Consider the following 27,407-nt stretch of genomic DNA (forward strand, 5'->3'; position numbering starts at 1 on the left):
TCACTTCCATGCGCTGATCTATCGCGCCGGTGGTTCGCAATTACTTGCGTATTATAGTTACATTGTCGGAATATAGATGAAAACTATTGTGCGTTAAAAGGGGGACAACGTGTAATGTGGAATTTGGAACTCTGCGGTCAAAATTAATATGCGTGCGTCCTGTTTTCATTTTTATTGGATAATTCATAAGATACGGGAACCAGTATTCAGAAAACAATTCGAAAGAACGTGTCCTCAAACAAATAACATCATGTACTTACATTTGAATTTACACTTAATGAGCTCTCGGTGATCTACGGATAACCGTGTCTCGAGCACCTGGCGCATAGCCAATGGGGTTGCGGAAAAACGTGTTATCGCGAACATCTCTCATTAAAACAGATATTGTATTCTTATAAGTCTTGTTTGGTGTAAAACTACTTTCGGATGTTCTGAGAATAATTACATTTGATGAACTCATACGAACGTAAAAATTTATTATTCTAATTAGCGAAAGGAGTCATTTAATCGCACCTTTTCCTTTATTGAACGAAATTATAAATGGTATTAGATATTTTATGAATTTCGATAAGCCGGAAACATTAGTTTTTCATTAAACATTCAGAATTCACACAGATATTTTAATTGATTGTTCAGTGTCGGAAATAACATCGGCATTTTAAGAGGATCCGATAATATATGGACTAGGATATCAATTCGATAGAATAATTCATTTCGGTATTGATATGGTAATGATACGCATAATAACAGGTTATAAATGGCAGTGTGCATTAACATCGTGTTTTGTTGGATTCAACGTATGTATGTAGTATATTATAGTTAAAAAGTTAATTAATATGCATGCAAACTATGTTCGGACCAATAAATTTACGTAACACGTATTTTTGAACGATATCATTTTTAATGATACGAACAGATAATATTAAAAATTAAATGTACATAATAATTCAACAACTTAAATAAGTAAATGTATATATTTCTATACAATACTATCAACCCTTTGAAATTTTCTCTATATATATGAGAACTATAATTTATTTATAAATAATGTATATTTCATATTCCTACAAAGAAGTGCTAAGCTTTAATAGCATATTGATAGAATCGTAAATAATACAGAATCATAAAATACTGTATTTGAATAACTTAAAGATCACTGTTGTATATTTATTCGTGTATAATTATATTTGCATTAGGAGAGTAATATATTAAATTTTAATATATACTAAAATTTAACTAATTTATCTTTATGCACGTGTATACATATAATGAGGAATTTTCATTTGTCGTTGTTTATTTTATTATTTGGTAAAGTTTTGAACAATTCTTAAGTACAGGACTATATTTATGCAAGATATGCATAAAATATGATTGTATTCAGAAAGTGCAGAGAGTTAAGAAGTGCAAATCGTTTTCAAAGACATTATAATTCGTTGTATTCAATATAGAAGGATTATCTTCAAATTATTTGATCTTATAATATATGTATGTATTTAAAAACGTTATTGGCATGTTTGGCAGTTTATTTTTATTTTAATAAAAATCGAAAGATTTTATATTTGTAAATATTTTTGCAATTCGCATAACGAGCAAATTTTGTCACAATTGCAATTCATAACTTCGAAATATTTGTACTGATTAACTTACTGACAATTGCAATCTTATTATTCACGATGCCTCCGAAACGTCTTGAAATATAATTGCATTCATAATACTTGGATTTAGTTATTAAGTATTATGTCTGGTTTAACATGAGGAAACTTTAACAAAAAATATAAAAAGGTGCGGAAACTCTGTCATACATTCTCGATTTCTTTAACATTATTCAACAATAACTTAAGTATAAAAGGTAAACAGTATATACTTCTGCCAATGTAACAACATTGGTTATGAACGGTCAGAGTTATCCTGAGATGTTCAATGTGTATGAATCAAAAATTTCGAATTTGCATAAAAATGCATATACGTCATTGGTATCAAAACACACTATGATTTTCCTTTCTTAAATCTCTGTCGGGCTTGTGCTTTGCTGTACTTCGGATGCTTCTCTTTCTCACCATTCACTTCGGTATTAACTTCATCCGTCTGTTCTTTACTATCACCAAACAGATCCATTGGTGGTTCCAACAATGATTTTCTTTGACATTTTACAAAATAGCGGAATCCTTTTGCAACACCAAATCCTAACATTGCTATAGACATTGTTAATAAGGCCATCAATAGAGGATGCTGTATTTAACAGAAAATTATGTAATTATTTTAAAATGTTTGCATATTTTTCATTAAAGTATCAGAATAACATACGTACTGTCAACGAAGGTTTGTTTGTAAAAACATAGTCAGCAATTACCACTATTACTCCAAGTATAATACCCACACCAGCTCCAAGCCAAGGTATCTGTTGATCAGCTGTAAAGTAATTCAATATTAGATCATCAAACCAAACATTTCTAATAACATTATCTTTCTTCTTCAAGAAATAATACCTCGTTTATCTTTTATCAATAATCTGGACACCTTGTTCATTGCTTCCAAAATTATTGGTTCGTTTGGTTTAAGAGATAATGCTATGTTATATGATTGGAGTGCTTCGTTGAAGCGAAATGTCTGTGATTCCACTTCAGCCTTTCTAAAATATCCCTGTTAGCAAATTACATGTTACAGTTTAATAAAATATTTCACAGATACCAAATAGTATTTCTTACTAATTTGATAATAGAAAATAATATGATTAGATGTAACTACCTTGATCCAATCAGGCTTCAATTGGATTGTCATTAGAGCATCTTCCATTGCAAAATGATATTGTTGCATTTTTAGAAAGGCATATGATCTATTACTGTATAAAGAATAGTTTTGAGGATCTAGTTTAATTGCATGCGTGTAATGGAACGTAGCCTCTGCATACTTTTGTTCCTTGAAGCATGCATTTCCACGTTCTTTGAGGGTTTGAACCTATAATAAAAAAAATACAATAATATTATGAAATAAACAAATCTGTATTAAATTATTTTCACTTCAAGTCCAACTAATAGTCATTTATTATTCACATCAAATCATACGTTGTCATTGAGATGATTATTTGTTGCATAATTTCCATTGTACTTAAATGTTATGTATGAAAAATATTTTTTGTTCAATTTATAAAATTATTAACAAAAAAGACGAAACTAGGATTGACAAGAAATCTAGAAATCCTTACCTCTGGTTCCAGTGTGTTTGACATGCTGTTCTTTGAATATAGGTTAAAAAATGACTTGTGAATTATTATCTAATGTACACGTTATCATTGTCCTTCAAACAACTTTAAAGTAACCTTTTAACTGTCACAATCGTCAACAATAAGAAGCAGCCGAAATACCTGCCATGTCTTTCCGCCGGTTGGTGCATGCGCAGTGCACATCGATATGCGAATGCGATACTGCACTGCGCATAGTCTTGCATCGTCAAATGTACAGCGCTGAAACAAAAGAAACACAAGTACCATCGTGCTAATTTTTCTTCACGACTTTCCATGTTACATTTTCGATGGTATCATTATGAAAATTACCTGAATTCTAATTGTTTTAAGTTCTCATTACGTACGCTTGTTGATTACCCAATACCATTTCTACAACTACTGCATTGCTTTTTAACGCATCGAATTAGATTACAACAATGTTGAACGTTTAAAAGTTTCAAATGCAATTTTCCCTTTTAATAGAATTTGCCCATTTTCTTTTAGGTTATTCAACTTGTTAAACTTTCCTGCCTTAAAATTCAACGTACAAACTTTGCAGATATGTACTTACGCTTTCACACTTCGTTGATGATTCCAAAGGCTACTTCAGTGCATAACTAAAGTCCTTGGATGCTCTCCGTATACATTTTCTATTTCTTGCGACGTTATAGTTGCAGTTGCTTCGTTCACTTTTTTTCCGTTGACAGCTTCTTATATTAAAAAATATTGAGTTTATCGAACAAATAAAAATCGAATAGGGTGAAGTCAAAACTAAATCTTCAAAATATATATTTATTCCCCGCAAATAAAAATGCTCGAAATTATGTAATCGAAACGATAAGGTTATTAAGTTCCTTCAATTAATTCTTTATATTCCATAAGAACATTGAAATAAAAATATGGTTCTATTTAAAAATATACTGATGACCTCGAAATCTTATGAAGAAGAATGCAACTTGAAATATGGCGTAACTTTGTCCGAAGAAACTTTCTGTAAATTATTAAATATTTATGTGAAACATTCTGAATAGATTTTACCAGAGCAACGGTTTTTTAACGAAGTATAATAATTTGTATATCGTCTAGAATGTTAACTTTGCAATATCACTGTATCAAATAGGTCTTCAAGTGACTGTCGGTCATGAAAAAGGGGACGCTCTAATGAATCTTCAATTTTTAGGTCGGCGAGGCAGTCAATTCGGGTCACGGAAGTTCGTAGGCTGTTAGGTTTATTCTTATATTTCGTCTGTGACGACATCTTCGCAAAGTGTACATGGCAGTTTTGAATCGATCGACGAAAACTTACACAAGTCGCTCAATTTATATAATCTACGGAGAGTACGTTCCGCGCGGCGTAAGGAGAAAGTAAAGAGGTGGACATGAAAGAATAAAGACCGAGGTTGCATCATCATTTTAATGTCTGAAATTCTCCATTTCATATAAATTAAGTGGGGGCATTATGATACAAACTTAAAATATATACATCGATATTTCGTGAAATTTCTCAAATAGCTATGCAAACTCATCCATCAATCCGTAATCTACAGATCTCTTTCCGTAATTATTGATTTGCTTCCTTACTTAATGGTTTCATTAATTTTTGAATGCGTGTTCTCTTTTTCTCGCTCGAACCTAATTCGTAGTATAGTGTGCAACAAAACTGGCAATTTGTTCGAATAAATATTGATTTTTTTTTTGCGCCTGCATCGATCATCAACCGCGGCCAGAACTGTGATTACGGCCGATCTCTTTTATACCAGTCAGAAGCGATCGCGGCATGGAGGATCGGGCTCGAGCTCGCGCGCTCTCTTTCGCGTTTTCAATATTCTCGTTTAGCTTAATCAGTTCGTCCGTTGACAAGGACTGGATCGTTCGTTCGTTCGTTTCGAATCGTTCTCTTCTTGTCTCGTCGGTAGCGTTTTCGGCGAGCGGACCGCTCCTCGGCACCGTTCGTCGACGAAACGACAGGCACTGGTTGCGAGTGTCGAATTTACTTCATCCTGACCGATCATTATACATATATATCGATCGCTTGAGCGACGATCTACTTACCTCCTCCCCTCCCCACTACATCTCCGCTGCTTTTACACGTAAAATAAAATATATATGCGGGCGAACGCATAATTGACGATCGCGTTACGCGTCGTGTTGCGCGACCGTGTGCCGCGCGAAGAGATGCCCGAATGTCGCAGGTGGACATCGTTTAATAAAACGCGAGGTCTCGCGAATTTCTTTCTCTTCTCATGGATGGCTGAACTGCCGGGCGCCGTCCTGCGTCGGGCAACGAGTCTCCCCGTCGTAGAAGCGACGACGAAAAGCAGTCGGCTCTTCTCGGTTCTCTCGTTCGCGACGCCCGGGAAACGGGCCCGGCAGCTTTTGCGGACAGATTAAGAATCCTTACGATTATTGGAGGACAAATGGCAAAAGCGTTCGCGTTTCTCGCCGAAGCTGGTGTACTCGTTATTGCCCAAGTGGGACGGAAGTCACGGATGATTTGGCACTCCTTGTTTCGTTTTCTAACGACGCCTATACACCGCCCGCCCGTGCGTTCCGCTTCCTCGAATTTCCTCGGTGTGCCATTTTTCTTTCTGCTCGTTGGATGCCTGCTCGGTCGTTAACACTCGGGAAACCTTAGAAAATCGTACGATGCAAAGTGTCTGCCTACAACGTTAACGTTAAAAAACGGCGCGCTTTAAAAAACCACGTAGACGACAGTTTGTGACAAAGTGTGCGCGACAAAGTAACGGGACGACGGTTGAAGAGCGCGCGTTCTCGGTTTCACCGCGATTCCGTTTCGTCTTCGCGAGACCGGGAACTCGATCGATCGAAGGCGACAACGGACCGAACGCACGCATGGTAGCGAAGATTCAAATGAGATCGTTACGTCGGCAAAGATGCGCGACGAAAATTCATTTTTTCCCCGCGGTCGGTCTCGCGGCGGCTCGATCCTATCCTCCATCGCCACGGATATACAAGTTTTTTCACCTCTTTCCTCTTTTTCTTCTCCCTTCTTCTTTTTTTTTTGTTTTCCTTATGCACAACCCACATCAGTATTGTTACGCGTTACTGTAAATTGTAAGTGTAAATTGATTTCTTCATGTCCACGCTTAAAATACATTTTATACATACTCCGTCTACACTCTCTCGCATATAGTCGTCGCCATGCAATCGTCGTCTTCTCGATAAATGGTCAAGCAGTAGTCGGTCGTCGAAACAAGAAAACACAAGTGTACCTCGTATATGTATATTCGTGAGTCGTTGGTCGGTGAGAACAAATCCATCGACTACCGTCGTGTACGCTTCCTCCCTTCTCTCCGCTCACCTAATTCCACAACCATCCCTCCATTACGCTCGCGCTCGCTCCGAAACCGAAAGAAAACTTTCCGTTCGCGTTCTTCTCAAATTTTCTCATTTCTCTTTCTTATCCTCTCCCTCTCTCCCTCCCTCCCTCTCTCTCTCTCCTGCTCTTTTATACTTTTCATACTTTCACTTTGCGTGTGCTCACGCTCGTAATTTTTATTAATCTCGTCTTATACTTCTCTCTCGCTCGCAACCCCTTTTTCTCCACATTGCTTTCACGCACGCTCATTCTCTCTCTCTCTCTCTCTCTCTAGTAACGTAAAACAGAAACACGCAGGGAGACGGCCGGAAGTACGCGTGAAACAGAATCGTAGCAGGAAGCGGAGGAAGTTGTTCGCGTAACAGCGTGTCCCGGTTCTGTGTGCAACTCGCACCGATAACAACAAACCGGTCCGCAGAAAAGGGATCTCTCTCTCTCTCTCTCTCTCTATCTCTCTCTCCTTCTCTTCTACCCCTCTTTTTCGATACGCCGGATTCGTTGTTTCCTTCTTCCCCGTAAACGTGTAGCTAGGCACAATTCGACTCCCCCCTCGATCCGAGAGATCGCTTTTCTCCGTATACAACATCGATATGCAGCGCGATCTTTTTTTTCGTTGGGGAATGTCCGAGGACTCGAGAACACGAAAGGACGCGCGGACACACACACACACACACACACCGCTTTTAAGATATCGCGTCGTGCACGCTTTGTATTGGTTCCCTTTCACACGCTCAATCATCTCGATAGCAGTTACAGACCTGACGGCACCGCTGTCGAAATCGTTTCGATGGAATGCATTCGTTTATCACGTATGTCGCGGAAGATACGGAGAAAGAATTGGATTAGTCTGAACCTGTTGCTGCGTTAGATCGGTAGACCGTGAATGCTCGTGGCCGATTTCAGGCCTCTTTAGATCGATGCGAAACACCAGCGAACTAGGGTCAAATATATCAGTTTAACACTTCATCTACCGATAGCTGAGAATTTCTTCGAAAATTGCACGAAAGCAACAGCGACATCTTTCGTAATTGAACTAATTATTTGGATGAAAATGAAATTACCAAATTGATTAATAGTTGTAAGAAAAGACTCTTCGTGACAGAAGAAGAAGAAGCGGAAAAAAAAGTGATTCCGCGTAGCCGTCGCACGGGTACGATAAAAATAGAGAAAAATAGAAAATACATGTAAAATAATTAATTGGCTTCCGGTAAATAAAGTGTCAAGTCTTTGGTACATTCGCAGTCTATCGATCGAAAACAATTGGAGGGATGAACGTTCTTGCCAATAATGATCAAGACGGTTTCGAACAGTGAATGAAACGTGAATAGATCTGACGAGGATCATAAATCAACGTATTGAATATTAATAAGTGCCCACGCGAGAAACGGTCGGGTTCATGCTACCTAGACGTTTGTACTGTTTGGATAGAACACCTACTTGCGTTATCCGAATGATATGATTGCACGAACATCGCGGTTACTCGACTTCTACCTTTCCCTTCGCGTACGCGGTGCAAACGTTGCTTAAGCGATCCAGATAACAGATATATTCGACGCGCTGCTCTTACGCGCGTGGGCCTTCCATAGAAACGTCTGACCAAGAGAAGAACGCAACGCGGTTTTACGGATCGAAGCGCGCGGCGTTTTCCAACGCGGCGCCGTGTACGTCGACGAGATCGCCGCGTCGCATAATTCCGGTCGCTCGAAACGGCGCGCGCGCGCGCGGACGGGCCGCATGCACACACACACGCACGCACACACACACACACACACACACATCGTTCGGATCAAGGATCATTCCCCGGGACAATTGATCGTGCGCGATCGCTTTCCGCGAATAGTCGTGATCTCCTCGCGTCGAGGCTCCGATTGATTACGAACCGCAACATTGCACGTCCCAGTCTAAAATCCGAGGATAACGCAATCGAAAGTGATTAACATACACGATAACATTAATAATATTAATAATAATATAATTGTAGTAATAGCAATAATAGCAATAATTATGTAATAATTGACGGAAGAAGAGACGGGGGGGAAAAGAAACGGGAAGCGGAAAGACTGGAATCAACAAGAGTAAAGGGGGAAGAAAATATTAATCGTTCCATTCGTTTCCCCCCGTGTGCTTCACGGTGTTCCGAAGACAGAGAGCGAGGGAGACGCGTCTCTCTCTCTCTCTCTCTCTCTCTTTTCTCTCCTGCTATCGTCACAAAATCATCGATGCCTCATCCGTCGTCGATAATGTTCCACGCAGTCGTTTTTGCGTCGCACTCACCCATTCTTGCCAACAATATTTAAAATTCCTCTCTCTTATCCGCACTCTTTGTTCTCCGTATATACCTTTCTCTCTTCATTCAATGAATATAATATATATTTATATATATATATATATATATATATCTATATATCTCTATATATACGTATACATATATTTAATACGCTCCCACGTATATCTGGAATATGCATACACGTATATACAAATATATATATACGCATAGGTAATAATTGCAAATACAACTATGTAATGAATATTCGAGCCTTTGTCAGTGGGAGCAATGCAGTCGACGTCAATTAAAAAAAAAAAAGAAAAAAGAAGTCACGGGTCACGTTATGAACTCGTGCACGCGAACGATCCTCTCGCGCAGGGACCCCGGCGGGGACTCGCGCCCGTGTGCGAACGTGCGCGCGGCGGCGGACACGTGAGCGGGACGCCTGTGTACGCTTCTGCCATTTTCTTCCCGCCCGTTTGTCGGGTCACCGCGTACGCGAACCGAAGAAAAGAAGGGAAAAAGGGAAAACAACGTGATCCGTTCTGCTCCAACTACGTCGCCGGCCCTCCCCCCTCCCCCCCCCCCCCCCCTGCTCCTCCTTTCCGGGAGACAATGCGCAAAGGGAGCGTCGCGCGGACCTCGCCGAGGACGACGTTGTCTTCGACCTATTCTCCGGCACAACAATGCGGACCTCGAGGTGCTAAACGCGAGCGGCTCCCGTCCGGACGCTGTCTAGGTCACGGTTTCAATATCGTTTCAGCCGTCCGGGTACACAAGGCAACGCATACTTTAATAAACGCCCCGGAGAGACTAAAGCCATGCCCTAGGAAGATGTCGCACGACGGTCGTCGTCGTCGTCCAACCGACCGACCAAACACGACGCGGGTGAAACGCATTTTGCGGTCGCGTTCGATTTGACGGTGCGCGCGACCGTCGATTATCCTTTGTTTCTTTCCGTCGCGTTTATCGGTCGTGTTCGGTTTTGTCACTGTACGACAGCAGCTAACGCGCGAGAGACCGGTCTGGCAATCGATCGTCTTTTGTTCACCGAAACCAGCCACCTCGAATGACGCGACCGGCCTCTCGCGTTTCTTTTCAGCTTTGTTCAGTCAGCAAAGTGTTCTCCTCGGCTCGATAAGCGGCGACAGAAATCGTGCGTAACCTTATCGCCACCGAAGCCACGGGCGATAGCAATATCTAGCGTCACCCTGCGATTCCGTGCACTTCGCGTCGGTTTCCTTCGTTGTCCTCGCCATTTTCGTCGCGTTCCCGATCCACGGCGGTCTCTCGAACGTTCCACGATGACCGGCGAGAAACTCGGTCGCGATTGCTCCGAATGGTTCGTTATCGGCAACAGCACGGTTGCTAACGACGCCTCTCGTGACAAAAAAGAAAAAGAAAAAAACGAGCCTCGTTCTCTATATCAGCTCCCATCTGGTCATCGTGGAAGTCGCGCGACGCACTCGAGCGTAGTTTGAACCCACTCGATGCCACATGTGCACACAGACATCCGTGGATACTTGTCGCTCGGCCCTGCAAATCCCCCTGCCATAAGCGGCAGAGAACCATACGAGCGACCCGTATGTATGTACCTATAAACCCCGTCCGCTGCGACGGCAGCTCCTATCATCGGAGTCGATAAGTGTTGTGTACAGAAACAATCACTCTCGAGCGTTAAATGTCTGTATACGGTCTGTTCGCACCCGCGGTTACAACCGGGATGCGCAGAATCGATTAACGCGTAGCGAAAGGTCGGCTCGCCGGACGCAAAGGATTGTAATTAACTAAACGTCGGTGCCGGTGTGCGCTTCGTTCGCAAACTGTACTATCGCCGTCATTCTTTTCTCTATCGATAGCAGTTAAAAGTACATTCCCCTAAACGACCCGGATCGATCTTCTCGAACGTTTCGTACAAGGCAACGACGAACGATTGCCCCCCTCCCCCTCCACCCGAACTCGTATAAGCCCACGCACAATGCTGCCATTCATCAAAAAGCTGGCCAGAATTCAAACGATTCCCTAAATCCCTGGAAATTCGAGCGTGCGTCATGGAAATTTCACCTACGGATATGTGAAACATTTTAACGGGAGAATGTTAGCCGTGAAAATCTTCCACGGAAACGAAAAGATCGTGACTTCGCTGTGCTTCGATTTGGAAGAAGTGATCTAAATCATAGTAATTAGTGCATTAGGCAAACCACTGGAGTTAACGAGAAACTCTATAATATCAAAAGCAAAATTATCACTATATTAACAAAAATTATCGCTATGTTAAGAAAAATTATCACTGTATACAAAGAAAATAAATCTGCCTAACTTTTCGAGGATCAATGTTTTACATCGAATTCAACGGTTTTGCTAAGAGGGCGTGATCAACTTTCACGAAAAAAGAAGCCCGAAAGCGTACGCTTCGCACACGAATTCGGCAACCTCGAAATCGCTGTACCATGTTTTCATGGAAATCGTAGAAAATGATGGCTTCTATCCAACTTTTCGAGAAAGGGCGACGCAGTGACGTGTCCTTCTCCTTCGCCGCGCGAATCGAGGAAAATTCTAACGAAAACGGAATAAACGAAATAGGGAGACAACGACGACCGCGAACCGGTGCGCGTCGTCCGTTCCGCGGGCTGATTGCGAATCGGTCGTGGCCGCGCGGAGAGCTCACCTGGTTGGATCGTCGTCAAACGAAATCTATACGCAACCTACCGCGTATTGCGAAGTTCCTACATAGCATCACAGTCAGAAAATATAGTACTACGCGATAAACGGACGTCTGCGCCGTTCCACCGGCGAACCTGGCCGCCGATAAGGCCCCCGCGAGATTAACGGCGAGGAAAAGCTGATAGCAACAATACTGGCAACAATTTCCGGACAACCCAGCACGTGCCCGTCTTCCTCGCCGCTCGATTCTTCTCGCGACGGCCGAGAAGAAGTCGTGACGCGACCAACGCGTCCGTCGCGACGCAGCCGTTCGAGATGTCTGTTCTCGAGAAGCGTGATCAAAAACTGGCGAGAACCTGTCGGTTCCTAGCGACATCGGAACGTCTGGTGTCTTTCGCAATTAGATGCGCTTTGTTCGCTCGTCGCAACAACGAGTTAACTTCCTTTCAGAGCTGTTGGCAGAGGGAGAAAAAGAGGGGGAGAGAGAGAGAGAGAGAGAGAGAGAGATTGCCTAACGCCGGACACGTGGAGTAGGACGAAGAGAAAAGAATAGTAGCAAAAAGTCAAGATGAGCCCGAGGGAGCGAAGACTGAAAGGCGATTAAGCGGGCGCAGATCCTTGTCGGATAAACCTAACGAGGACAGAACGATCACGAGACACAGATCTTGAAGATAATTGAAAACTGAGCCATTGTTTCGAACGAGGATAAAGATTGGATTTTATTGGGGTACAAAGAATTAAATCGCGAAGGTACCTTTACACTAAAAATTCGATCTATTTGGAAAATAGTAGGGGAAAGCTTGCGAAACGTTTACGCTGGCAGAGATGTTTAACGCAACGATCTGAAAGGAAACATAATTTCGGCCTATCTTCAAGAAACCTTGTGTGTCCGGCATGAGAACTTTCTCTGGACGAAAACGGTTTTGCGAGTGCCCACGGCGTCGGTGTTCAACAGGTTCTCACACCCGTTTTGCTACAAAATCGCAATAAAAACGGCGAGCTCGGTTCTCAGAACGATCTTTTGTTGCGTCGTTGTTGCATGAAACGAGCAGGACGCGTTGCACGGGGGGGGGGGGGGGGGGAAGAAAGCTCCGTAAACTCTATTGTGTCGCTGATAGAATCGCGTCACGTTGTCCAATGTTTTCAGTCGCAGCCGTGTGCCCGTAGTAAAACTTTGTAGCACGGAGCCGATTAATCAACTACTTAACGCACATCGTACGAGTTGGCACGCCGCGTATTCGATTCGCTCGCCTGGTCTCGCTCGGATAGTTGTTCCCGGGAATTCGACGGAAGATTGAAAGTCTTCCTAGAAGATTCACAGAAATAATCGTGTATTTCGGACGTCTATGTCACTCTTTCGGGTCGGGAAATGTAACTGGAAGGCGGACCAACTGCATTTTAACGCGTTCGCCGACAGCGTTCTGCGCAAAGAAAATTAGATCGTTTTCGCCAACTTTCTTCGTTTCGTAGCGAGAACAATTTATACTTAGCTCGAACATAGTTACACGAAATCCTAGTTTTCACCCATTTCAATGCTTTAACCAGATTAATTCTATTTCGTTCGATCGAGTTGTTCACAGTTTCTACGTTTCGTTCAGATTGCTTGATTTAATTAAGATGATACGCGACAGGAGAAATTACTGAATTATGTCTTCGAAACACGGAAGTGTGTTCGAGAATGTTTTGGACTTTCCAGGAGGTAAAAATCTAATATGTTAGTTGCAAGACGTCGCATCGTTCGAAACAGAAAATGGGCGGATTTTCATTACGCAGGCTATTAGCGTAACAGATGCCGGCGAACCTGTTAATCTAACTATTTCAATAGCGTTCGCTAAATGTTTACGCAGCTAAGTAAACCGCGCCGTCAGCGAGATAGAAACGGAGACTGGAGAGGTCCATCAAGGTGGCCCGCCGAGAAATTCTACACAGCGTAGGTAACTTTCGTTTCGTTGCATCACCGAGCGAGCGAATTTTGTGTCGTCTGCCGTCCGGGTAGAATCCTTCTTCCAGTTCAACGACTTCGGACGATCGTGTTCGCGTATCGATCGTGTTCGCGTAACGTCCGTGGGTCGTTTTGGCAATGTCCAATGCTGAAGTTCCGTTAACGTGAATCATTACGGCAATGAACCTAACTTTAGAATATAATGATTACGCGTGGCCGAGTGCGCGAATCGACCCTCGACGATTCGTGCCGTCACCGAGGCGCTCGTTTGATTAACTCTCCGCATAAACGATAACTTTGTCGTCCGCTTAAAGCTACGCATCGTAAATTCTTACATTATTCAGAACTGTTTTATCAATAGATTCACCTACAGCGTTACAATGTACGCGCGATCTACGGCTCCGATAGCAACACGATTTATCGAGCATCGTTGCAGATCCGCCGCTCGTCGACGAAGGCCAGATATCGAAACAAGGTTTTCAATGAAATAAACGTTAGCGCGAAATCGTTGTACAAAGTGGCCAATCTTAATTCTTTGAACGCGTACAGATCGAGTTATCCGCGTTCGTATAGTATTCTATAAAATGCGCCGGTCCGTTAACGTCCGCTAATAAATCAAACTTTTCGCACGCGTTCCGATTGGTCGTTTATACCGATCGTCAACGGAAATTGCACATTGGATTGAACGACTTCGACCCAGAAATTCGAAACGACGCTTCGCCGTGCGTTAAGTAGAAACCCCCCCGGGGCGATGAGACAGAATTTTTGGGAAAACAATTTTAGCGAAACGTAATTTCGACTGTGGAACGGTTTCTTTTTCAGAGCGTTACCTTGCTCGGGACACGTCTTCTCGTAGGCCACGCTCCCTTTCCAGCAAAATCTTACGTAACGTGAGATGCTCGTGTGTCTGCGCGGTAAGGCCGAAATAGGCAACGAAGACGCAGAGATGGAAGAGAAAAGAAAACTTTCGTCAACCCTGTTTTGCCACATAATTCCATAGGGAACTGATATATCGAGGGAAAAACGATTCGATTGATCACTCGGCATTCTGTACTTTGCGGTCATTGGTCGATCGTGGGATCGACGATTTAATAAGAGACTGCAAAAGGCACAGATTGAAGTCCACACAGCGTTCGGTAATAGAACTACCAACAATACCTGACTCATCGAAGTTCTACAAAAAGCTGATATGACGTGTGACTGTCGCGAACAATGACATGTATTCACCCATGGTAATCGTGAAACTGTCTTTAATTTGCAGTCGGCGCAGCAAGTTGAAACAATCAGCCATAAAGCAGCCTCATAAAACACAGCTCGCGATAAAGATAACGCATTTTTCTTATCGGTTGCATGTTTAATAATCGGACTGCGGTTATTTCAGTTTTTTTTCTTGTGCAAACGGAACACTCTTTCTAGGACCGTCGTCGCGTATAGAAATCAAATAAGAATGTATTTTATCCTTTAATAATGTTAACAAATCGAAAATAAAGCGTATATTGTTAACTTGGTCTAACGTTCTCACAATTTTACGCAACGCCGATTTTTGTCGGAACTGCGTCGGATACGCTCCCGTTCTCGCTAATAACGAAAGACAAAATAACGCCGACAAAGAAGACATGTTCGCGAGAAGTATTTCTGACGCAACAAGGTTAACAAACGATTTATTCAAACTTTACGAAAAATGTTATCTAAAGACCATTAGGAAGTGCTCGGTCGGATCGAACCACGAGTCAGATAACGATACGAATTTTCGTCTAGCGGTTTCAACCGAGAAACGATACTCGAGAATCGTCGCTCGGGTCCGAGAGTTTTTTTCTTTTTTTTGTTTCGGCACACCGCGGGGCGAACCGCGATCGCGTGATCTTTCCCCCGCGCAAAGTAGGAGTAAACAATTTCTTATAAAATTTGTCTAAGTCCCTTCGATAATGCTGCGTATTCGCGGTCGAACGAGGGATATAGTCGACGATAAAATTTGATTATGTATCCGCCGCGATGATTCTCGCGTTCGAGAACGCGTCCACCAAAGACCGGGCGCGTCGCCCGGTCGACTTTCCGTTCACGCCGATTGCATTACGTTAAATTGCGGTGGCCGTTATCGATGCCCGCCTCGGCGACGAATGCTGGCCATCGTTCTCAATCAAACACCGAAGCGACGATAACGCCGCGCCGTTTCTTACTCCTCGTCGGCTCGCCTGTGACGCTTGCTGATATCGTTTTCACGTACGAAATAATGCACATAAAATTACGCTAAGTATTCTTGTATATATATATTTTTTTCTTTTATTATATGTATATATATATGTATGTATAGTCCTTTACTCTCGCTTCGCTAGAATTGGCACTTGGATTTTCAGTGTTTTCTTTTTCACCCTTAAGCTTCGAACAAATTAAGAAAGAGTACGCTGTGGAAAGATAGATAGAAAGAGAGAGAGAGAGAGAGAAGAGTGGACAGGGAGGAAGAGAAAGAGAAACAGAGAGAAAGAGACGGGATGATAGAAAGAAGAGGCGGGGGAAAAGAGAGCGAGAGAGAGAGAGAGAGAGAGAGAGACCGTACTGTTCAAGCACATCACGATAAATCGCGCAAGGTTGATATACTTTGATTCGAGAGAACTTTATATTCTGTATTGTTTCTAGTTCGAGTTAAATATCACTCAATGACATTTAGCTGATAAGACACTACGTATATGTATGTATGTATTATATGTATATGTGTTCGCCAAAGTGATCGCCGATAAGCGTGAATCACTTTCCACGATCTCGACGGTTCAACGATCCTGACCGCGGTAGATCCAATTGGCTACCAGTCTACGGATTTTTACGACTTATCTAACGAAACGTAGAAGAGAACGAAGAGGATGGCGATCGCGCGGAACGGTTACGGGGACCCACGGAATCGTTCGTATTCGAGAGAAAAGAAGGCACTACGATTCGTTTCAAGGCGAATAAAATGCAACGCCGCGGAGAGAGCTTCGAATTTCGCGTTCCCCGAGTACGCGGACTCGATTCCCCCGAATCGCGAGATTCGCTAATTTCACGGAACGCGTAACTGAACGATGGTGTAACCGTTGACTATCCCGAGCACCGATATCACACGAGTGATTCAGCGAATGCGAAACGAACGGATCGATACGACAGTCGAATATTTTGATTAATTATGTTACAGACACCCGGGAGATTATTGCACGGGGTTCTCGAACGGGACCGGAAAAGGGGGGCCGAAAGAGGCGAGCCTCTTTCGATGCTCGAAAGTTTTCGCAGCGAAAGCGGCAACGAATGTCTCGGAAAGAAAAAAGAAACAATTATTACGACTTATCAAATGCATTGTTAAGAGCACTTACATTCGCGATGACGTTACTTTCTGTACAGAGTTCTGTCGGCGTCGCGCGGGACAGCGTCGCGAGTCCGAAGGAACCTTTCGTCCGATAAAACTTGATCTCCTCCCCGCTATTTTTTTTTGTTCTCTCTCGCGTTCTTCGTTTTCTCGTTCGAGTATTCTTTCGTGTAACATTTATTGCATCGTTTACTTAAGTTGCACTTGGAACTCCTCAGTGTCTCGTGTGGTCTCGGTGTGTCTCCTAGCTCAGTCTCTTTGGTACTGCTTACTCTGTTCGTCGACCGGGTTCATCGGAAAAAACGGTATACATTCTCGACGTTTTACCTACCGGAAAAGCCTATCGACAGATTTTCGAATGGTTCGAACGAAGCCTAACGATCCTAAAAGAAGCGATCGAACCATGCAATCGCTATAGAAAAATTGATCGAGGAGAAGCCCGCTTTGATTTTGATAGATTATTCAGTCGTTACGCGGACTATTAATCAACGTCCCGATCCTTTCGAGACACGATTAACGCGCTAGTTGCCGGATAATAGACCATGCAATTTCGTTATACAATTATTCGTAGCTATAAAACGGATACGGCGGGATCAAGATACCTCGCGTACACCTTACACCGGTCTTCGATCTTATCGTATTTTATGAACCAGGAATAAATTAGCTTCGTTTAATATGTCATCGTGATAATCTTTTCGACGCGGAGGCGGTTGCGTCACCTGCGCGCGAATAACATGGCCGCGTTTATGCTCGTTTCATTACGGGGGACTTTTCTCTCGAATTGAATGTAAAAATAGAAACTCGTCGACGAGAGAGTGAGAGAGAGTGAGAGAGAGAGAGCCAAACATCGAACGGTATCGTTTTCTCGTGTAATTTTGTATGGCGCGGATTTCAAAGGTGTAATTATTTGTTCGTTGCTTTGCAATTTACGGGTATTATATATCTAAAAAAGATCTAGCTGCCATGTGTGCGGGCTAACGAGCTGCCGCGTTCGCCCGCAAAACAAAGTACTGAGGCAGCTAAAAGGGAATACACCACCTTTGTGAAGCGAATAAAGAAGAGAAAAAAAATTGGTCGATCGGATTGCTGGACCGGAACCCGCGCATAGATCGTCCTTTTCTTTTGTTTCACTGAACCATCGTACATCGACGTGGACATGTATGGCACAGTGTGACAGTGTTGATTACGGAATTCCTGAAAATTCTGCTCTCGTTCTATTATATCCGCAATTCCCGCGTCCTCGCATTCGGCAACGGGACGATAAATCATTTTCGAACGATTTCTCGAGTCTGTTTTGCGCTCATTCATTTTCAATTTCGTTTCGTCCCTTCCGACATAGGCCTGCGTTTCTTGCTACAAATGAAAAGAGAACAGAGAGAAAGAGAGAGAGAGAGAGAGAAAAAAAAAGAGAACAGAAATTAACGGTAAGTGTAATGAATGAGAATAAAAGGAAACGCACAAAATTAATATTTCATAATTTTTATTACATAGTTTTTTTTTTCGTAATTGTTTGTAAATGCAAGGAAAAAGTGAGCAAAAAAATAAGATACCTATTATTAATATTATCTACAAATCGGAGCGTAGTCCAATTCATAACAACGAAATATATTAACCAATTCCTGTACCTCTTTAATTACAACCCATGTATTCCGACGTACCGATTTTACAATCCTCGATTTATCTATGAACACACACACGATAGACTTCATATTCGTTAATATATATATTTATAATATATACATTTGCAACACATATATTATAAATATATAATATATTTATAATGCGTATTATAAATATATAATCTATAATAGGTTAGCATATTAGATCCTGACGTTCATTTTCCGGTGTGCTTCTCGCGTCTCGCCAAGTACTCGTTCCGATTAGTAGCGAGATACTTGTCAACACTGTGCCATGCATTCCAGAAGCGCTCAGTTATCCCTTTTTTCTCCTCCATCAGGTGTATAATAATAATTACATGGACGAAAAAGATTTCGATATTACCGTTCGGCCCTGGGCGGGGGGGGAGGGGGGGGGGGGCGTGGAGAATGTAATTTCAACTTGTCGAAATACGCGCGAGGCCATCAGCGAAACATTAACAAATAATTGCAAACAAAAAGAAAACGTAAAGAAGAAATACATTGCACAGAGAAATAGAAGGGGGGGGGGGGGGGGGGGGGGGGGGATGGTAGATGGTAGATACAGAAAGAAAGAAAAAATCAAGCGATCTAAAATCAGAAAGAAAGAAATGGAATTCGTATTTATGTGTGATTTTTTTTTTTTTTGAAGTTTTCTTTTTATGAAGATAAAGATAAGATAATAAATTAAACGACTACCGACTTAAGAGCTAATAGAACTAAATTTCGATTATCATCGAATTGAAATTTCAAACTTCTCAAACATCTAGTAGAACACTCTTCTTTCTTTGTAACGGAAGTATGCTCAAGTGTCTTTTATGATGCAACAAATCGGTAAATTATTATGGCGTTCTTTTGGTTTATAAATAACGCGACGGTGGCTCGGATAAAAGAGGGTACTAAAAGCGCAACGTAACGATGCACGATAAAATTTCAGCAAAAACATAACAGGAATACCTCCGTACAACCAACTTGCTCTCTCTCTCTCTCTCTCTCTCTCGCTCTCTTTCTGTTAACCCCTCGCCGTACAATTTTCTTCACAGTTACGGTGACTTGAAGTTTTTCGATTATAATAATTTTTTTATTTTTAGAAAGAAGAAGGAAATTCGTATTTATCGTATGCCTACGTTTACTCGAATACTTAAATATCGTGGAGAGAAGAACAGAATTTTATTCCATCTTGAAAGAACTGAATAATATTCATATTTAACAGGTTCTTACTAGCGATCTCCATGACGAGTTGGACTCGTTACAGTACGGCAATGGGTTAATCGTGTCGTCACCAATCAGCAATTCATCAAACGTAAAAATTGGTGTAACTGGACACCATTTAAAATTCGTATTCTATAAATTTCATTCGAAAAAAAAAATTATATGTACGCATTAGATAAAACAAAATTAAACGTTTCACATGCTTAGATAAGATTCGTAAACTAAAATTAGAAGAAACGCTTTGTCGGCTCTCTCTAGCTTTCTTTTACGTTTTCTTCCTTCTCTCCGTCACTTGTAAACCATGATTCGAATTGCATCGAAGAGTACCGACCATTCACGGATATCGCGGAAAAGAAAGGCTCGAATGCGTATCGTGCAAGTGTACAAATCTTATCGATTAGAACTACAGATTCACGGTAACGTGGATCATGTGATCGGGTAATTAGTCGTTAGTTAATTAAAATGGGAACGCATCCAGGAAATTAGTCATCTCATCAAAAAAAGAAAAAGAAACATCCGCGAACATGCCAAGTCACTTTTTACTTTTACACCCATAGATTGCTTCATTGCGAATCGCGATGCATGGAACGTACAGGGTGTGTCGCGCACGATGAGCACTGGTTCAGCATGCAAAAGTGGCAAACAACGTTTGGACGAACTTCCTTTTTTTTTTACAAAATAAAACAGTCGTTTGAGGTCGACGAGGTGTCTCTTTCTTTCATATTGTTTCGGTACATTCAATGATCGTGTTATTTCAACTTTTCGTTCGGTAATATTAAATAGAAAATTGACGGATAAACAGTCCCCGTTGCATGCTGTGTACGCTCAAAAGTGAAGACGTTTTAGGGATCACCCTGTATATCGAGGCATCGCGGACAGTGTTCTCTCTTCCGTTGTTTCTCATCGTCAACCTATCACAAATACTTTGCCTAAACCAAACGCGCAAATGCCAGTCGAATGTTAAACAGAACGGGCGCGCAACAAAGAAAGCTCACTTTGCGGCGTATCGATACGAATCTAGAAGGCAACGTCGACTAAGAAACCGGAAATAAAGAAGAACACGCGATAATGAAACCGTTGCACAAAGGTTTGTACCCGGTTTGAAAGTTCATCTATGCTCGTATATATAAAAACGATATTCAAATTAATTAATTATACAGCAAAAAGATTCAAAAGGCATTAGAAACATCAACGACATAATCATTCAGTGGAAAACATTGGCTCTACAGGGTGATTCTTAATTGGCGATTGGCACCGTGGAGAATAATAAATTGGAACGTAGAACAAGAAAAAAGAAAAAGTTACAAGAACATATCTGGGTCCTATATCGTGGAGTGTAGACATGTCTGTTCAAAATTTTTAGGGACTCAATTCTTGCGATACATTCGATGGAATGAATTCGATTTCTAATCTAGACAATTTTTAAAAATCGAGTCCTTAACGATTTCAATGAAAAGAAAAATGAAATAGATTCAGCTATGTTCGAAATACCAAAGTGAAATTTCAAATCCAAATGGGACGGCGAACAATGGAATCTAGTCTGGACAGTTCCTATTCGACCGAAGAATTTTTCTGATTTCATGCTCCACATTTATCCTCTGAGCATACCAACACGTAATTACGAGTCACTCTGTATATACTTAACATCGTCTCTCTTCCTTCGTTCCAGGCGAATTGTAGGGCCTTACGCAGCTCTCGCGTGTACCTATCCTACCTACATATCCGAACAATAATATAATAGCAATGGCGACGATAATAATATCAATAGTATTCATCGTCATAATAATAATTACACGAAGAAGGTATTACTTGCACGCGAAGAAACGGCGCACCTGTACAATGTATAACTATATTATCGCCGACGACGATTATTTAATCACTAATGAAACCTGTCTTCATATCTCTCGACTCCTCTCGCCCATCCTTCCTCATTTCTTTATCATCATTATCATTACTATTATTAATATTAATATTATCATATTTTTTTTAACATTTTCAGGTTGCCGCGTGTAAAATCGATGACAATGGCGCTCAGCATTCTCTCTTTCAATGACTACTGCGTTCGAAATTGTAAAAAATGGGTCTACCCTAGCGTTTTACGATATACACAACCGGAATCACTACGAGCGATCGCGTGACACTTCATCTGGACAGTGTCCAGCCTCCTGCTACACTAGCGAGGCTCGACAAGTCGCGATCAGTTGATTTTGCTCGGTCATTATCACTGTATGGCAGGTAATTCTAAATAGAGTACTTAAACGTGTTCGCCCTTTCTCATTGTCCGATGCATTATTGCGCGATCATCGATCATCCCCTAGAGTTGTGTCGCACACTCGCTTTGTCTACCGAGTCGAAGAAGAGCAGCCTCCGAGGAGGGCACGCTGAAAAGGTGATAGCGAGCGCGGAAAGAACGGTGTCTCTCTCTCTCTCTCTTTCCTCTGCGGAAAGCTGCCGGTAGGTCGCCTTGTTCTGCTCCAGCTCGATGGAGAACAACGGGGAAAGAAGACGAGAAAGCAAGAAAGAAAAAGAAAACGGGGACAGAAGAGAGAAATATGGTTAGGTAAAAGTAATGGCGAGCAGCAGGCGCGGATCCACGCTCGATCCGCGCGCCGGCTCGTGGACAGTCTCCCTGTGCTTGTCTCCCTTTGTTTCCTTCCGGCGGAAAAGAAGCAGTATTAGTCTCCTCCGGACGTGGCACGTGATAAGCCCTACTACCTTTTTTGGACCCACTTCTCGCGCGTTCGCATTTTTTGTTTCGTTTACATACTTTTTTTTTTGTTTGTATCGTCGTTTCGCTTTCATCCTTTTTTTTTGTTTGTTTCTTTAGTTTCCTTTAATTCTACGTACTCTTAAACTGGACGACACACTTGGACGTGCGCACGGTAAGTAACTTATCGTAGAGTTAATTACTTGCTCTCCTCCCGTTTGCCTTTCTTCTTTGCTTCTCTCCACAGTTCATCATCCCTATCCTATCGTCGGAGGACAGCCGCGTAAAAACAAAGACACGCACGCGCTCGTGCGCGCTTCCGGCTCGCGCAGTTTTACTACAATCTGGACTCTCCGCGAATGCCCTTTAACCTCATGCGTCTCTTTTGTTTCTCTGTTTATCGGATGGACTTTCTCGTTTCCCCCCCTCTTCTAATTTCTCGCTCTATTCCATTTCCTAGCCGTTCGCTCGTTCGTTTCTCCTTTCTCTATTTTTGTTTTGCAAACGTACCGATTGTCGTAAAGCCTTCACCGGTGGTTGACCCGTCGGTCAAAGGCGGCAAACAGCGCATAACACACACGGCGCAGGTCGAAGAGATCACAGGTCGCGTTAATCACAATTACGAAGAAATCTTCGGCCTACGCGCGGTGGTTTCACACCGTGAAGGTTTCTTCCTCTTCCCCTTCTACTTTCCGCTCCCCGGCTTCTCTTTCTTTCCCTTCTTCTACTTCCTATTCTTCTTCGGCTTCTTCTTCTTCTTTATCTTCCCTGTGATGTGTTATTGGACATCTCGTAACTCCGGTACAGAGTACACGACTGGATTAGTTATATGCTTTTGTTTTCTCTTTCGGCGATAGAATCCAGGAACCACACGTGGACTGTTTAGATCAGCCTTGGAACATGCCGAGAAAATGCAAATTCTGCGACAACGGAGACAGCAGCGTATCGACAACCGAGATTAGGTAGAGGATAAGAGGTGGCCTTTTCAGTTTGTGTCAGTAGTGCAAACTGTCGATCTCCTTGATTTCGTTGCTACCATCGGTATTGGCGGTGGACGAAGACTCCATGCTGCCGCCGCAGTTCTGCGTATCGTACTCAAGGACCAACCGCTTGATGTGGCTCAGTTTGTCGTGGAGATAGTGGAACCGACGTTTCGTTTCCCTATGCACAGGGTCACGTTTCGTTTCGTTATACTCGTTCACGATTTGCCGTTTTATTTCCTGTAACAACGAAGCGAACGAAAATGTTAATGTCATATATTATAAGTTTAATTCCCGTTCAGCAAGGTATCTCTCACTGTTCCAAACAAGCTTCTAATTCTAGATCTTTTGTTTTTTAACTTTTGTGTTAAGTAATACTTGTAAGGAAATTTAAAGAGTAGTTAACTTTGTGTTTATTTAATTGGTAAACTTAAGACTCTGTTTATTAAGTTCTACTTCTCTACTAAGACCAAGTTTTACTCTATTAACATAATAATGCGCCAACTGAGATTTCTGTTGCTCTTAGTTTCTAAAATCGGTGAGAATAGTCGTGCAACAGACTTCGCAGTTTGCCACTTTCACTTTGTGTCTACATTGAAGTTTGCCAGATTACGAAAGGTTTATGAATGCTATTCAGTGGAGATGCTCTACCTGATATTCGACCAAGTTGCCATTTCTCTGTTCTTGCTTCAATCGTTCCCCAAGTTGCGTGAATCGTCTCGAGACCTTTGCTACTTGAGTGTGCAACCTTCGATATTCCTCGTAATCCGCATTGAACTCCGCCTTGTAACGTCTTCTCTGTTCCGCGCTGCTTATTGTCGTGTAGTACCTGCAAATAAATTATAACATACCAGTATAGCATGTACAGAGATAAACGCACAGATTCGAATAATTTTTTAATCAATATTTCCAACAAAAGTGGTTGCCTTGTCTATGAAACAGGGACATGAACATAAAAATAAAAAATTTACATTAATTCCATTAAAAGGACTCTTTAAAGATATTACTATGCTATTCGTGTAAATGTGTCAAGTGTTCAGATACGTATCAATAGCGATACAGTAGAACTTCGATTATCCAAACCCCCTACTATCTCAATGTAGTACTGTACCAATCATTCTATATAAACATTTATGGTCTCATGATCAATTCCAGTACATGAGGTTCTACTGGTACATACAGGGTGTTAGGCGGAATGGGGTAGGATGTCCGAATCCGAGACCCGGTAATTACATCGTCAAGCAAAGGGTTATGGATTAACAGCCGGGTATTAGTTACGTTCTCTAATATCGAGAGGGATACTCACGTGAGGTAGTCCGGATACTCAGATGATTTAGGGCTCTCCGGCAGGTCGAGGTTGCATGTGGAGGTGGTGACAGTGGTGTCCTCGGTGCTAGCGTAATCAGGACTAGTCAGGTTGTTATAGGATGAGTTGGTAGGGTTGCCGGTGTTTCTCTTCTTCGAGTCCCGGTCCTTGTCACCGCCTCGTCCTCTATCGTTCCTATCGTTCCTCTCGTTCCTCTCATTCCTCTCGTTTCTCTCGTTCCTTTCGTTCCTCTCGTTCCTCTCGCCCCTGTCGCTCCTATCTCTCCTGTCTATGCCGTTCGAACTACCACTGTAACTAGCTGCACTACCACCGTCAGTCGCGGCACTTGAACGCGGCACGTAATCCACCGTCGCCACCCCGTTGCCAACAGCACCGGCCGCCGCCGCCACTGCCGTCTTCCCGGCGGCATGGTAGTGACGGCTGCTGCCGCTCAACGAATTACTATGGGCTACACTACTATGAGAATTATGGCTGGTGGCTGAGTTGCTGCCGGCGTTGCTCCCGTGAGAGGTGGACCCGGCGCTCGCGACGACCACGTTGTCCCGGTGACCGGTCCGGTTGTTCTCCTCACTGTCACTGGTCGGCGTCAAGCACGGTTTACTGGCTGGATAGCTGCCACTACGTAGCACATCACTGTTCGCTGTTCTTTCCGGCCGGTAATCGCCGCGACGATCACGCAGATGCTGCCTCTGGTCCCAAGCGTCACCACCGCTGCCACCACCACTGCCACTAGCACTACTACCACCGGCAACACTAACAGCGACTCCACTCACACTGTTACTATTATTGTTGCCCACACTAACAGTCGTCCTTCCATTTTCCATGGCGACCGACGTCGTACCGGAGGTCGGCTCCGGCTTCTTGCAGCGTGACACGCGCTGCTTCTTCGTCGGCAGACCGTCGTTACCCTGGTAGTAGCCGGGCCGTTTCGCACCCAGTGACGGAGGCGGTGCCGTGATCGCCGGAGGTGAACCTGGATGAGTGGAATTCGGCGACTGTCCGCTACCTGGAATCGTGTCGCACGGTGTTAGACAATGATAGCATAGGACAACAAACAACGATGCTTGGGCTCATGTAGTTCGGCGATTGTTTTTTCAATATTTCTACGGGTATTATACTTTTTAGATCCCTGAACCTCCTTGACGCTGCCATTGTTTCGCTTTTGTTGTATCACAAATTGCTTTATGCAATTTCTGAGCTTGTTGGCGCGGCAGTCAAAGTGTTGGAATACTGAACTGTGGATGAGCCCAAGCTTTGCTGTTTGAGGTCTAATGGTTAGCAGATTGTATGTAAAGATTTTGAGTTGTGTCTTTTAGGAACTGAAAGTGGAATTTAAGTAAATTCTAGGAAGAACCAAAATTGTTTGCAAGTTTGAGAAATTAGCTTAGGAAGGACGTGATAATGACGAGCTTGGGCCTTACCGCTGGATCCACCGTCACTGGAACCAGGTGGTGTAAGATTCTGAGGTTTCCTCCTCTTTAACATAGCCTTCTCCTGTTCGGTGTAATAAAGCCAGTCTTCTTGAACATCGTTCCACACGAACCTCTGCAGATGATACGTGTTATCCCTCATGAACGCCACCTGCTTCAGAATCGTCGTCATGATGCTACGCTCCCGTTCCTTTATACCCTCTGCAAAAGAATTACGCATTAGATCATTTAGATTTAGATGATTATTTCAAAGATATTCTCAAACAATTCAGGTTGATTTCTTACCTCTGTTTATGCGGTCGTACAGCTCAGGTTTTTTGTATGGCCTCAAAGCAAGGAGATGGATAAGCCTTTCCCTATTTAACAGAAGAAAAGCAATTGTTATCAAGAGAATAGCATATTTATATTTAATTGAAATAGTAGTGAACCTATCCACATAAGTGTATATGACACGATATTTATTAGGCCAGCAATGAATGAACCCGGTACAAAATTTATAGAAATATGGCATAAAAATCGCGCAGCGGAGAACTGGTTAATAACGGACTATATTTATTGACTGCTGGTCAAAACCGCAAGAGGCTAGTAGGAAAATAAGCTGACGCGAAAATAGTCCTTAGAAACATCCTACTTATTATCGGAGGGTATGCACATGTACCTGAGCTAGCCCTACCTGTCCGATGACATTAATTTTGCTGGTAATTAATAAATAGCTAAACCTTTGAATAAACGATAAATTACAATTCATATTAGGTGCCCAAATGAATTGACTCCACGTTCAGCCATTTATCAATTACGGAGCAGGTAGGAACTTCTGATTCGTAATGAGGATAATTACTAATTCCTGCCGGACTGTTGATAAAATTATTATTCTCAACGGCCAGCGGAATACCGTTACAGATTTTACGTATTCTTCATCGTGTAGCTGACATTACGTCAAGATTTACTACGCGGCCGTCCTCTCTCTCTAGCATCATCGTCGTTATGGAACGTACCTCAACGGCCTGCGCATGACATCAGAGCCCTTCTTCTCGGGCGGATTCCGCACTGGCGGTGGATTACTACTAGCGGCTGGTTTGTAAGAGGAAGACGACAGTCTGGGCTGGCTGCCGAATGATGGAATGCTCGTCGATTCCCGATGCCTCGAGTTCGATAGAGACGGTATGGTTTTTCCGGTCGCTTTCACCTTCACCTTCCGTCCGATGTCCGGTCCATTCGCCTTGATGACCCTGGTACTGTAACAAGAGGAAAGAGACGATTAGCGTTTTTGCGGACACCTTTCTTACAGTCTATCCGAAACATCCGTTTTCCAATGAAGGTTCGAATTATATTATTAGACGATATTATTATTGTT

General features: G+C 42.7%; 2 protein-coding genes across 3 annotated transcripts in view; both read right to left on the reverse strand.

The window, feature by feature from the left end:
* Positions 1 to 214: 214 nt before the first annotated feature.
* On the reverse strand, positions 215 to 3,876 carry LOC144477576 (serine/threonine-protein phosphatase 5-like). Of its 2 annotated transcripts, none has more exons than XM_078195308.1 (6): positions 3,792 to 3,876; positions 3,203 to 3,460; positions 2,746 to 2,955; positions 2,487 to 2,640; positions 2,309 to 2,409; positions 215 to 2,229 (listed from the first exon to the last, which is right to left on the reverse strand). In XM_078195308.1, the coding sequence occupies exons 2-6, from the start codon at positions 3,224 to 3,226 to the stop codon at positions 1,987 to 1,989; spliced, it is 732 nt and encodes a 243-aa protein (XP_078051434.1). In that variant the 5' UTR covers positions 3,227 to 3,460; positions 3,792 to 3,876; the 3' UTR covers positions 215 to 1,986. The 2 variants fall into 2 exon arrangements, with proteins under 2 accessions (XP_078051434.1, XP_078051428.1); XM_078195302.1 differs by lacking the exon at positions 3,792 to 3,876 and adding an exon at positions 3,551 to 3,771.
* A 10,980-nt stretch (positions 3,877 to 14,856) lies between these two features.
* Positions 14,857 to 27,407, reverse strand: part of LOC144478233 (uncharacterized) — a 12,737-nt gene continuing 186 nt past the window's right edge. Inside the window, exons 2-7 of the mRNA XM_078195982.1 lie at positions 27,049 to 27,288; positions 26,339 to 26,409; positions 26,045 to 26,254; positions 24,603 to 25,629; positions 23,948 to 24,125; positions 14,857 to 23,536 (exon numbers count right to left, since the gene is read on the reverse strand). Of these exons, the coding sequence (XP_078052108.1) occupies positions 23,312 to 23,536; positions 23,948 to 24,125; positions 24,603 to 25,629; positions 26,045 to 26,254; positions 26,339 to 26,409; positions 27,049 to 27,288 (1,951 nt within the window). The 3' untranslated portion in view covers positions 14,857 to 23,311. The remainder of the gene's footprint in view (positions 23,537 to 23,947; positions 24,126 to 24,602; positions 25,630 to 26,044; positions 26,255 to 26,338; positions 26,410 to 27,048; positions 27,289 to 27,407) is intronic.

This window comes from Augochlora pura, chromosome 2, assembly GCF_028453695.1.
Source record: "Augochlora pura isolate Apur16 chromosome 2, APUR_v2.2.1, whole genome shotgun sequence".
Classification (NCBI taxonomy): Eukaryota; Metazoa; Arthropoda; class Insecta; order Hymenoptera; family Halictidae; genus Augochlora; species Augochlora pura.